Source organism: Cladophialophora bantiana (assembly GCF_000835475.1).
Source record: "Cladophialophora bantiana CBS 173.52 unplaced genomic scaffold supercont1.3, whole genome shotgun sequence".
NCBI classification, from domain to species: Eukaryota; Fungi; Ascomycota; class Eurotiomycetes; order Chaetothyriales; family Herpotrichiellaceae; genus Cladophialophora; species Cladophialophora bantiana.
The window spans coordinates 1,498,902-1,511,892 of record NW_015971577.1 but is presented as its reverse complement, the minus strand read 5'-3'; the positions used below and the strand labels follow the sequence as shown (position 1 = coordinate 1,511,892).

The following is a 12,991-nucleotide window of genomic DNA, read 5'->3' as shown; positions in this document are numbered from 1 at the left end:
TAATGGCCAACACCACCGTTTGCTAGATGAGCTAGTCGGGGCGTGAGGGTGTGGCCGCCGGGCATGAGACAGCTTCTCTTGGGAGTTTCGAGAATCCTTGGAGGTAACTGCCCTGACCCTGTAAGCTGCCCACTGAGGTGGCCCTGTTGCATGATATTTCAACTGGGGGTTCCGCGTCCAAATACGGCTCCCTATCTGTGGGTTGTCCGAGGCCGGAGAGGACCTGACGAGACAACGGAAAAAACCCCTTCCACGGCCGGGGGTTTTACCTCGATTCAACCTCAGCTTCCACCGGGAAGTTGGGCTTGAATTAGAGTTTTTGCATTTGTGGTGGGCAGTCAGTTTTTTTCTTTCTTTTTGGGGGCACGGAAAGTAATTGTGTGTTTTTGAACGCAAGGCTGTGCAGACTGTATGTGCGCGAGGCTGAAGGAAAGCCGCCAAGATGTGTTGACCACCGCGAACAGAAAGGGGGCGTTTGTCATTGCCTTGACTCGATATACGGCTCATCCTCTTGGCACATGGCTTGTCTCTGGCTGAATCAACTTCTGACTCTCAAGTGCCTGGTGCCTTGTTGACATCCTCCTCCGAACCGTCACCTTCTTCAGTACATACGTCTTCTCCTTGAAGGCCCAGCTTCTCCTCTGCCAGCCGTCTGTACTTTCTGCGCTTCTTCTTATCCGCACTCCTCTTCTTGCGTTGCTTCCTCTCCACTACTTTGGCCGCCCGGCTCTCCTCACCCTTTGTCAGCAATTCCACTTTCTCGGCAAGAATCCTTTTGGCAATAGTGTGGTTTTGGCTTCTACTGCGCGTGGCTTGGCACTTGACAACAATGCCAGTTGGAATGTGTGTCAATTGGGCGGCCGAGTTGGTCTTATTGATCTTCTGACCGCCTGGTCCAGTGCCTTTGACGTAGGTGTGTTTGATCTCAGCATCTGAGAGGGTTGGGCGTGGCGGAAGGTATTTGCCCGACTTGTGGAACAGGTTGGTGACCGTGCTGAAGCAGTAAATGGGACCGGTCTTGCTGAGGCTGGGGTTCTCACATTGAAATGCTGGACAGACGTGCAGCCGCCTCAGCGGGCGGCATACAAACATCGCTTACATGCCCAATTGCAACCGGGTAAGGTGACGGCTGGGATGCGAGGTATCAACGAGGACGAGATCCTTGACAGAAGAGCATTAGTTCTGGAGGTTGTCCAGCAGCATTGAGCCTGCGCAAGGCTAGGGGGGCGAGACGGTGGCCCTAGTCCCTAATTTGATAGGTAGGTAAGCCGATGATGGGGCTGAGATGGCCAAGAATTATGATTGTATACCCTGTACCGATTACGGCGAGGCGGGATCCTTTCTGCGCCCTTAGTTGCACCGAGGAAAGAAAGCTATTTGATATCTATTCCGTACCTCTCAGCCACCCTATATGTCACGGTTCGTGCATCCCTCAGTGTAGTCATCACAGACCTGAGCCCTTTTGGGAGGAAGTGTACAGCTGTCCGCAGCGAAGGATGGAAAGCGGACAGGGAACAAGGTTCCTCCGGCGCCGAGGCTGCGGCCCATCTTTCCCGCATGTTGTGTCGCCCCATTCTCTGACATCAATCAACCTATCATTTCCTTGTCCCTTCCGTGTCCAGCCTCATGCACCGTGTCTTGTGCGTTATCGAGATACTTGAGATGCCGGGAACTGGTCGTTAGAAGCCCGCCTATGGAAGCTCCTTTGATGATCGTTGTGATATCATAAAATACCATCATCCTCCACCGACACCTCAAAATGCGGTGACATTGACTCTTTCGTCAAAAGGTAGATTTCGTCTCTGTTTCTCGCTCCCTTCTCTGGAGTTCCTTATATGCACTCTTAGGACCATGATGTCCCCCTCTGGCCGTCTGCAGGGTCGCGTGGCCGTCGTAACCGGCTCCAGCTCCGGACTTGGACAAGCCATCTCCCTCGCCCTCTCCGCTGAAGGCGCTTCAGTCTTCTGCATCGACCTATACCCAACGCCGCGGAACGCGATCAATCCATCGACTCAGCGTGCAGACGACTTTCACAACCGCGTGACCGGTCAGCCAGGAACGCACGAACGCATCCGCCACCTGGGAGGTGAGGCCACATACCACAAAGCCGACGTCACCCGAGCGCGGGACATGGAACTCGCCATTCGAGCCTGTGTGCAGAGATACAAGAGGGTAGATATCATGGTGAACAACGCTGGTGTTAGCGTGGAGAGCACACATGTCCGTCCACTCCGATGTCACGAGACAAGCGAAGAAGACTACGACAAGACAATGGCTATCAACGCAAAAGGCATGTTTCTGGGCTGCAAGTACGTTCTCAAGCAAATGCTGGACGGACAGTCTCAGATCTACTCCTCGAGGGGATGGATCATCAACACGGCCTCTGTTCAAGGACTCGTCCCGTTCTACGGTACGCCCTCTTATTGCGCATCTAAAGGCGCCGCGGTCATGTTGACAAAGCAGATTGCACTGGACTATGCCAAGGATTTGATTCATTGTAACGCTCTCTGCCCGGGCTTTCTGGAAACAAGCATGACGCAGAACCTACAGGGCCAGCCGCAGGAGTTGGAGGAGATTCAAGGGAAACATCCGTTCGGACAGAAGCTGGGCAAAGTGGAGGATGTAGCGAGGGCGGCTGTGTTTCTGGCAAGTGATGAGGCTGGGTGGATCACTGGAGTTCCTTTGCCTGTCGATGGCGGTTACTTGTTGAGATAAATGCTGGGAGCTTCCTTCCGGGCGGAGAGCGAGAGCCTGGGGCGCCTGGGAATATTGGTGGCGATGAGTCTGGGGCGTTTAATGCGAAGGCTTCACAACAATGTGATCAAGATTATTGAAGCGGCCTCAACATGCTGACGGTCAGCTGTCAAATATTACCTTGGGAACAAGTACATCCGGAATACAGTGAATTAGCCCTCTTGTGCCGCCTCGATTTTCAACCACATGTCCAACCACACCCTCCCTTCTTCTCCTACCTCTCCAGGCCTCTTATAACACTCCTCCAGCACGCCCAACACCCTCTCCCTCAAGATCTTCACTGCCATCAGCTCCCTCCAGCGCTTGACCGAAAGCTTCACCTTCCCACCATCCAACAGCAAGACCCCCGCGAAGAACTTAAACTCCGCTTCCGCGCCCAAGAGCATCGCGAGCGCGGACTCGGGGATGGCAGATGTCTCAAAGACATTGAGGGCGCCGCTGCGGGTGTTTTGCACGGCCTCGTAGAAGGAGAGCCAGCGCGGTGCCGTCGGTGCTGTCTTGGGAGTCTGGGAAGAGGAGGGGTGGTTGACAGATCGCGGTATGAGCGAGACGAGCTGGTTCGTGTACACGTTGCGCCAGCCTTTGCCTTCCTGCATGAGGATCCGAGGGTACAGTGCCATGGCGATGATGGCGTTGAGGGCCCGGTCGGGCACGGTCTGGTTGTAACGGGCGGGAATATCGTAGGACGGAAGAACACCGCCTCGTCCGGAATAAGTGCGGGCCCTGTTCAGGGCTGCTCGTTCCTCCGGCTCCAGCGTCACCAGGCCTGCGTCGACGAGGTACACGAGCAACTGAATCTTTTGCGCCTCGACCTGCCCCATCGTCTGGTCGCTGATGTGGTTTTTGCGGCAGAATTCCTGGGCCATGCGGGCTGCTTTGGCTTTCTTCCAGCTTTCGTAGGCGTTCAGGGACGAGAGCAGGTCCGAGTTACCCCGACTGAACGCGTGTCGAGCATCGATCTGTGAACCGGAAGTTGGAATGGGCAGGAACGGTGACTTGGAGCCCAAGAGGGATATGATGGCGAGTATGGGATCCTGGAGCAGGGGAAAGGTTAGAATAAATATCTTGACGAGAAGATATGCCACCCATTATCCGCCGACAGTATGCCAACTCACCAGACATCTGAAAATGACCCCAAAGATCGCCAGCTTCGCCAACAACACCTCCAGGGGTAGCCTAGCAATCTGCTGCCCCAGCGGCGTCAGCGCCTCATTCTTGGCCAACGCTCCCGCGTCCTTCAACTTGTCAATCGCTCTGAGCACATTCTTCCTCGAAGGCGGCTCGATCGCCGCATTGAGCGTCTCCTCAATCGACCCCAGATTCCACACCTTGATCCGCAGAATCGGATCCTGCAAACTCAGTCGCAGCATTTCTGGGACTTGCTGCTCAAGCATCAGATTTTCGTACCGATGCTTGGTGACGAGGTGGAAGCAGAGACCCTCCTGGACGCGAGCGGCGCGACCTCTCCGCTGCCGCGCTGAAGAGCGGGAAATGAATCCCTCCGTCAGCCGCGAGAGCTGGCGGCGTTCATCGAAGCGCATGATTTTCTCCTTGCACGTGTCGATCACCGCCGTCACGTCTGGAATGGTTATGCCAGTCTCGGCGATATTGGTCGCGATCACGATCTTTCTGTGCCCTTTTGGCGGTCGCTCAAAGGCCCGCTCGAGCTCCTCAGTCGAGAAGGTCGAATGTAAAAGGTGCACGACCCAGTTTCTGCCGAAGGTGTCCATTGAGAGGAGAAAGCTGTACAGACGTCGCATTTCGCCTATGCCCGGCATGAAGATCAGGATTGCACTGCTGTATTTCGCATAACGTGGTTTGGTGGCAATGGTGGCGGCGAGTTTTGCGACAAGGCTATAGTCAATATGATATTCATCCATGTTGACAACCGCCTGTTGAGTCTGACTACTGTACTTCTCCGGTTCGGCGATGACAGGTCGCCCCTTATCGTTCGCGTAAAACTCGTCAAAGTCCTGATCTTCGTCCTGGACGACTAAGTCATTTTCTTTGACGCCAGCAAGGTCATTGGTAACCTCGACCGCATCCTCTAGGAATCCCACTTCAACAGGAAATGTCCTTCCAGGCAGGTCTAACACCGGTGCGCCACCAAAGTAGTCCGAGAATTTCTTCGCGTCAACTGTAGCCGACATGAGGACGATCTTCAATGTACTCCGGCGCTTCATCAACTTCTGCAACGCGATAAATAGCAGGTCCAAATCCATTGTACGTTCATGGACTTCATCCAGGATGAGGCAGTCCAGCTCAATGAGGTTCGGGGATTCCTCCAACATTCTCAACAAAACGCCGGTCGTCGCATATGTGATGCGAGTGGTATTGCTGGTCTTGCTCTCCAAACGGATTGCATAGCCGACAAGTGATCTATTAGTGCCGATGTCATTCCGACTCTCCCCCAGCTCCTGAGAAACACGTCTGGCCAAGGTGATAGCAGATATTCTCCTTGGCTGCGTCACAAGGATGCGATAATCTCGACCGGCGCTGAACTCCTGTTCCAGAAGCAGGACCGGGATCCCAGATGACTTGCCAGCTCCAGTCTCTGCGCAAATGACGCTCACCGCGTTTTTGCGAATGCAAGAGAGGATCTGGTCTTTGTACTGATGAACAGGGAGCTGTTGGCGGATTTGGAGCATTTCATGAAAAGATGAATGAGAGGTTCGCATATTCCATTCCTTAGAAACTTGTTCTGGGCTCCAATTCGAGACAGGTACTCTTGTCCGGCGGCGATCACTGACGTTGCTGAGCGGCTTAGCTAGCTCCTTGCTGGGGAGTTTTGCTTGTTGCTGTTTCAGTCGTTCCTGTGTTTCATGAATGAGCGCCCGAAGCCGCCGCAGGGTCTCTTTCCGTTCCTTGTTGACGACCTTCTCTTTTGCTTCGCCCAAGTCTTTGACCACATCTCTCCAGACGGTCGGCAGACGACCAATTGCTTTCTGCTCACTTGCGCCTAGTGTTGACACCAGAAACAGGCCGAGCGTGCAGATATAAGCTTCCGATTGAGCAGTGCTTGCTGCCGCAATCATTCTCATCTCCAATTCCCAAAGTCGCTCACTAACTTGCGCAAAGATCTCGGGTGGTAATGCCGTCGTAGCGAGACCTTCAGGCATAGTATTGGCTGTCCAAGAGATTTGTAGAGTGTGTCGCGCAGAGTATGAGGTTTCCTGCAAAGTTCTGCTCTGTACTCGACATCCCGAATCACGGGTTCTACAGACTTCATCAAGCAGTCGTTTCGGCGAAAGGCCAGACCAATTTCCAAAGTCCAGTAGTCTTATTGAGCTCTCAGATGCCGGGTGGTTCTGCTGAGGAATAAGAGTGTCTTCAGATTCTCCAAACATGCCGCCCAGAAGACCATCTTCATCCTCAGCAGTTGCAGGTCCATTGTCCTCTGCCACGAGCTTCTTGATCTCGGTATCATCGTCAATGTTTTGTTGAGCGGCGGCTTGCTTTTGCTCTCGCCGTTTTGTAGCAGCAACCCGCATGAGTTGTTGGCGTGTTCCCTGGAGTTGAGTCAAGATGGTTGCCCATGCAGCTTCTGCTTCTTGTTTATCGAACAGCGGATCACAACATAGTTGTTGTAATTTACTCTGCAATCTAGCGATTCGCTTTTCCTTTCTGGCCACTGCCTTCATCCTGTCGTTGGCTTCTTCGTTTTGAGCCACCCAGATCTGTTGTTGAATTCCAACAAATTTCTCTGTCAGTTTCGCAGGGTCGTTGTCTTCCTCAGATTCTGAAGCCTCTGGGCTTGCCGATGAGTCTTCCTCCGCTTCTGCGACTCCTGCAGGAGTCGCCGCAGGAGACTGTCTGCTTTGGTTGCCGGTTGCCGGTTCTGTATTCTTGTCAGCCCTGTTGGAACATGCAGGTCAAAACTTGCAGCAGGTATAAATTGACGGTGTCACGGAGGGTAAATGCGGCCGCCTGGGACATTGATACAGCGTCCAACGAGTCGGAATTTCGCAACTTCTGGGCGCTCGCGGCAGGCAGGAGATCTTCGACCGCCTTCATTGACACTGTAAGACATAAAAGACAACTGAACGATTTCTAGGATCGGGCCATTTCTTACTGACCTGATGCTATTTGGAGAGGCGTGCTATCACCACTCAATCCAGTCTTTGTTCCTGTCGTCTGCTCATAGTTCATGAGTTCCGTCGCTGGACCTTTAGAGGCATACCATTGCAAAGCTTCAGGCAGACCAGAGAGGGAGTCAGGGGTTACCGTTAGCTGTCCCAGAAGAGCAATTTCAGTAATGTAAGCAACTGCCAGTGAGACACTCGGAAAGTTCAATGACACCAAGACTCTCTCCAAACTCCAGAGGTCGACCGAGAGCTTCTCTTCATCTACTGAAGTCCGAACGCCCCTGGAGGCTGGAAATACAGCATTCGTATCCCCAACGTCCATACCGAACACATCGTTAATCGTCTCTTCGGGCAACCAGTTGTATGTTGATAACCTATGGGCCTGCGGACGCAATTGACGCCGCTCGGTTTCTAGTCTGACCACTTGACGTCGAGCATCAGCAATGCATCGGTTAGCATACTTGCTGAGCATCGTCTCCAATTCAGATTCTTCCAGATGAGCTTCAAACTCCTCGGGAGTCATATCTTGGATCTTCAGACCGTGCTCAGACGGCTTGCCGCTGTTCGGAGCCGCGTGCTCGTCATCAAGCCGTGCCGTGAGTTTAGTATCAGTGCCTGCTACCAGAGATTCATCATTGACGTTAACCAAAGCCTGATCCGGCTCGTCAACGGTCTTGGACTTAGAAGGTAGAGAAGTCGTGGCAAAGCCTCGAGCAGGATTAGCCGTGGGCTTCTTCTTCTTCTTTGGGGCCATTTCCGAGCAGGCTCAAGTGGTCAGTAGTCTGGTTGAGTTGCGGAGACCTGTCTTGTGGCCGAAGATGAACGACAAGTGACTTTTAGATGTAGATCGTGGTGATTTCTGTACTCGGTGGTATCAATTAGGGCTGGAGACAGTCAAGGACTCCAGTGCCAAGCAAATTGACAACTGCATTGTCTCCCGACTGCCCCAAAAGGCTCTCACCGAGTCGCCGCCTGCTCGTTAGACCATACCCTGAGCAAAGACAATCCTACCTATACTTGCTACTCCGTACATATCTTGGTATGGGCTGTTTGATCTGAAGCTGTTCATTGCGAGTCAATTCTGCCCACACGCTCCTCGAGGAGCAAGATGCCCAATCGACGCCCACCGAATCCCCACTCGATCAAGAGAGCAAAAATTCCATCCTCTGCACAGTGCCTTGTCATCCACATTATCATCTCTGAGGACCCTACAATGAGTCCGAGCGTGTCGTAAAAGATGAGGAAGTCTACGCCCAAAAGTACCACAGATGAGGTCGTCTTTGCGCACATTGGGCAGCGGCAGAAAAAGACAGTGGATTTGGACTGCTCCCAGCTAGCTACCGGCGGCGTCTTCGAGCCAGAAAAGAGGGATATGAAGTTACACGATCATCTTCCCCGAAGAGAGTCATACAGCCTCCTCAAAACTAATTGCTCTGCATGTCTGTTGAGTTCGGAGCAATATGTTGGTTGCGATGTCTTCCACCACTGCGCCAAACCTGCCGATGATCACAGTGAACGAGGCTAGTCCTCGCAATTGTCGTTTCTTGTGGGATGCAAGCACAATGCCAGTACTCTCGGCCAACGACGTGAACGAGGGCCCAAAGGTACCTTTGTTGTTTGATCCTGTCGAATATCTTCATCCAGGTGATGTCAAAAGTTCCTGATGCTTCCTTCCATGATCCCATGCATCGCCGCTTGAATCTTCAGCCGGCCCGGGCCACGAAATAAACGTTTCTGTATCTTCATATATCCATCCCATATGTTCCTGAGATGCATTCCTTGATCGTTCTTAGGGGAACGATGCATTCCGCTCGGGCTATGGTGGCTGAGATATCATCGAATCAGATCTTGTTCCCCCCTTTCCCGAGGGGTGCACGGGTTTGGTTAATTATCACATGCAGCCACTATGGCTTTCCAATGCACTTTTCCTAGCTCAGTTTGATATGCATGCCTACAGCTACCTACTGCTAGCCAATGCGATGGTCTCGCCTCCACAATGAGCCTTTGCGCTCGGGTTTTTTTGGCGGCGAAGCAGGTACACCCGGCCACGGACTGCATCACATCCAGCTACCTCTGACGGGAACACTCCGTCCATGTAAAACCATCGTTTTGTACGCTCTCATCTTGTCGCTGACGGATCGTTTGGAGAGGCTTTGGCTGAAGAGCGTTCCGGGTTTCTTGTACTATTCAAGACTCTTTTACTCGCCTCGAGCCTAGGGTACCCGGCAGCTGGTAAGATGAAGTTCCCAGACTGAGATGGATAAGAAGCCCAGAGACCCAAAACCAGACTCCAATCCAAAGCCTGTGTGTCGGTCCGGCTGCTGAGGTGTCTACGCCGACGATCAAACGCTCGCCCAGATAACGTGCCCATGCGGATATGGATATTATGATAAGGAACAACATATATTTAAACCAGGAGTCTTAGTAAGAGGCGGAATTGCGCCGACGCGAGAAGAATATGTGGACCATGTCCGAGGCTGCGAGAAGCGACAGTACGGTGCACCTATTGTGACGCCACTTGCTGGTCAGATATTCCACGAGACTAGAAGGAGCTCGGTGAAAAGCTATACACTTCCGAAAGGGTGGATCGAGAGAGAGGCACCTGAGTTTTACCTTAAGTCCATTCTCCACGAAGTTGTGCGCATCCATTTACGGCTTTCGACCCTTCGATACTCTTTAGGCTAATATCCGCAAGGAAACCACCAGTGAGTCCATTATCTATGGGATTGATTCGATATCAGAGGTACGCTTAAAATCTAGTTTTGTGTGCGTCTCATGAGGGCTCTAATCTAGGCTTGGAGAGACAAGCGAGAAAATCTGAATGACTCCCGGGAATGGGTGGGAGATGCAATATCTCCGAATGACGGTACGCTGCCCTCTGTACTTGAAGTTGGACATGCTCATTAGGTTGCTAGTGCTGCTCTACGAGGACTCTCAAGTCGCAGAGAGAAGAAAAAGGGCTGTGACCATTGCTGCAGAGCAGTCAGGACCATATGAGTGAGACAAACCTCCACTGCCTCGTATAACACTAGTGCAAGTCTCACAACGAGAATTAATCCCGTGTTCCATCCGGCGCGGCACACACATATCCTGGGTTAACGTTGAGCAATGTTCCATCTCTTTTCGTCTCCCAGCCCATGGAAAGAGTCGATTCAGGCATTAGGCTGGACTCATTGGAAGGGATAGATCCAGACAAGGGCCTACCAGCGCCGGGAGTAGCATCATCTAAGACCTCCACGACACAGGATCAGCGTCGCTCTAGCCACCAAAAAGGTTCTTCTATTCCCGATTCTGCCGCAAGAGAGCAGAAAGCCAAAGACGCTAACTCTCTACGGCGGAATGCAAAACTGTCCGACGCCGCATATACAAAGACGTGTACTCTGGACGTGAGTGATGCTAAGAATTTGCTTGCTCAATTTTTGAGGCCTACGAGTTTGCGAGATGCAATGGTGCTCTATGGATCGGGGCAGAATACACGCTGCGAAACTTTCAGTGACTACCTGCCCTTCCTGACCGGGGCGCCAGTGTATTCGTGGATCCTTTTCTAGACAGCTTCGAAACCGCAATTCGGTCACCGGATTTGACTGCAAAACTGCATCTGCAACCGTATTCAAAGGCTTGGGCTCAGTGTACATTCCGAAAAGACCCATACGCCCGGGTGGAAAGCGACATGATGGCCATTTCGTTGGAAACCAATGCGCAAAGAGTCTGTACAACGATCGACAAGTTGCTTATCGGTATCGTAGCGGCTTCTAAGGCAACCCTCAGGTCCTTTTCTCACTGTTTCGAACGCTAAAATGCTCGATTTCAAGACGAATACTCGGGTTCTACCCACGTCGCTGCAAAACATTTCTGCCGATGCATGCTGGGGACCTGTGTTCCGGAAAAATTCACTCGATGATGGCATTTGCCTAGTCGGTGTCTACACTATCCTTACGACTGCGCGAGCCGTGTATGACAAGGGAACAGCAGGATGCTTACAATGGCACTTGTTCAGTGTAGAACCTTTGAAATGCAGCGTCGACGTTTCAAGAAGGAAGCTTTGGCAGCTTTGATCAGAGCATCGGCCGGAGGAGTGGTATCGGAAGGAGGAGCTCAAGGATCTTCTGTGCTTCAAGGGGCATTTTTTGGGTTGGTGTGGGCCATCTGTTACAACCCGGGGGACAGAGTCGCAAACCTGCGACCTAAAAGGCGGTCGGATGCACCCTCTAAGGACAAAGAGGAATGCGAGAACAGTTCCACGTTTACCATGAGTTTTGTCATGCACGGCGCCAGTGTTGGTGCAAGCCGAACCACCAGATTCGGGTGGACCGAACGCTATCCTTTCGAAAATAGACAGAGGAATCTCACATCATGGCTGGACTCAGCCACGGTAGAGCAGGTCCTTCTGTACTGTCCGAGTCGAAAACAGGCATGGTTGGTCTCGAAATCTCGCAGATTCTTCATCTAGTGATCGCCCACATGAAAGGTATGCAGGAACAACATCCAGAACTCAGCTTCAACTTCCCGTATTGCTAGGACTCAGCTATAACTGAAGGCGCATTTCGAACGCTGTGGGACCATCTGGAAGACCCTCTGCCAGAACCTGACCTGGAAAGCGACTGCAGACTCAAGCACCTGGTGACTACATACCTATACTCTTTGGACAACGTCAGTCGACGTACGCGAGTACCACGGTTCAGCCAAGTTTCCTACGGGTTTGAAGCTGCGGACATTATACACCAACCCAAGTATTTCCGCCTGAAGACTGAGAATGCCTCGAATCAGATCTTTCAAATCGGCAGCCCTGGCGGGTGGACGAGACTGTTGGAGGTTATTGATGTCCTCCTCTTTATCGAAGGCACCCAAGATCCTATCGTGCCGCATTCCCCAGATGCGGCAAATGGGCATGGCGACTTCACATCTGCTGAACTGCACAGGATGCCCCGACAGCGAAAATTTGATGGCAGCAACAATTGCGAGTCTCCGATGTCTCTGGAACGACGCTTTTAGCGGCAGCTGGCATCGACTGGCTACAAATGCCTATTGGAACTGCAACGGGCAGGTCTTCGGTCCTTGTAGGTGTAGCGCCGGAGTGGCTTGTCAGCGCATGCAAATGATATGGCCGAACAACAATGCCAGGCAACCCAACGTCAGGGATCTAGAAAGGAGCCGGGGGGGGCGTATTATTTTCGTTGCCGGCGCTGGACTGGTCGAGGGAATCGGCTGTCGACTGGGTGAGATGCGGACTGGGGCACGCCCAAGATCTCCATTCTTGCTGAAGTTCTCTTTCCGGTGGTCACTGATCACGTCATTGATGTTAAGAAGGCTCTCTGTTAGTTGACAAGTCCGCGCAAGGCTGAGGTTTTGTACAAGCTTGGGGCGGCGCTGTCGGTCGACCCAGATGCTGTGCTGGGGCACTTGGGGTATCGACAGGACCCATTCGGCACTCTACTTAAAAGTACTCTGTACTTACCACTACTCAGAAAGGACCAAGAGACGAAGTCCACAGGTGCGTGCCGTGGACGGCACAGCAGCCGTTAGTTCGTGACTCAAGCGGGCCAAGGGACTGAACGAGTTTTAATGTAGGTATTACCTTGCCTACCGAGAACCCTAATACAGCACCGCTTACATCCCAGATACATACAAACCACACTGGGCTTCCTCATTGTCTGCTGTCGATGCTGAGCAGAGGTCGTGTCCAACATCACTTAACTTCGCTTTGGCTATTAGGCCAGGAAATACTGAGTACCTACGAAGCAAATCTTGTAAACACTGCCCTTTCGAGAAAGAATTTTAGTCCGCTTAATTAACGTGTATCCCTTTGTGCTAAGAGTCCCGCCGTACTAAATTCGGGCTAAATTGAAATGTCTGACCGAAATTTCTTAGTGTTATGGACCTTCTCTAAATTTAGGTGCGATTCCCAAATTTAGGATTCCACCACAATAGTCCCCTAATAATCGTCTAACAGAGTTATTTAACAAGGTATTCTATATTAAGTGTACTATTAGATTGTATTGCAGCGACATTCCTTAGTGATCTAGGTGGGGAGGCAGTCTGGTAAGCATCTGCACCACCTTCTCGTGGCCACCTTGTGACGCCGCCTATAGTGCGTTGCCATAGTCGCCTCCTTGTGCGTTGACATCGGCACCCTTGTCGAGTAGTATTTGCAC

General features: G+C 52.2%; 5 protein-coding genes across 5 annotated transcripts in view; 2 read left to right on the top strand and 3 right to left on the bottom strand.

Moving 5' to 3' along the window:
* Positions 1 to 552: 552 nt before the first annotated feature.
* Positions 553 to 1,092, bottom strand: Z519_02450 (uncharacterized protein; the record flags this gene model as incomplete). The annotated part of the gene is made up of 1 exon (XM_016760206.1): positions 553 to 1,092. The coding sequence occupies one exon, from the start codon at positions 1,090 to 1,092 to the stop codon at positions 553 to 555; it is 540 nt and encodes a 179-aa protein (XP_016623727.1).
* Positions 1,093 to 1,851: 759 nt separating this feature from the next.
* Z519_02449 (uncharacterized protein) lies at positions 1,852 to 2,715 on the top strand (the record flags this gene model as incomplete). The annotated part of the gene is made up of 1 exon (XM_016760205.1): positions 1,852 to 2,715. One exon carries the CDS (start codon positions 1,852 to 1,854, stop codon positions 2,713 to 2,715), a length of 864 nt encoding a protein of 287 aa, XP_016623726.1.
* A 191-nt stretch (positions 2,716 to 2,906) lies between these two features.
* Z519_02448 (uncharacterized protein) lies at positions 2,907 to 7,593 on the bottom strand (the record flags this gene model as incomplete). The annotated part of the gene is made up of 3 exons (XM_016760204.1): positions 2,907 to 3,788; positions 3,870 to 6,592; positions 6,831 to 7,593. 3 exons carry the CDS (start codon positions 7,591 to 7,593, stop codon positions 2,907 to 2,909), a joined length of 4,368 nt encoding a protein of 1,455 aa, XP_016623725.1.
* A 3,599-nt stretch (positions 7,594 to 11,192) lies between these two features.
* Positions 11,193 to 11,831, top strand: Z519_02447 (uncharacterized protein; the record flags this gene model as incomplete). Its single annotated transcript, XM_016760203.1, has 2 exons — positions 11,193 to 11,307; positions 11,365 to 11,831. 2 exons carry the CDS (start codon positions 11,193 to 11,195, stop codon positions 11,829 to 11,831), a joined length of 582 nt encoding a protein of 193 aa, XP_016623724.1.
* Positions 11,832 to 12,547: 716 nt separating this feature from the next.
* Positions 12,548 to 12,991, bottom strand: part of Z519_02446 (uncharacterized protein) — a gene marked incomplete at both ends in the record, with an annotated part of 3,812 nt that continues 3,368 nt past the window's right edge. Inside the window, one exon of the mRNA XM_016760202.1 lies at positions 12,548 to 12,570. Within this exon, the coding sequence (XP_016623723.1) occupies positions 12,548 to 12,570 (23 nt within the window). The remainder of the gene's footprint in view (positions 12,571 to 12,991) is intronic.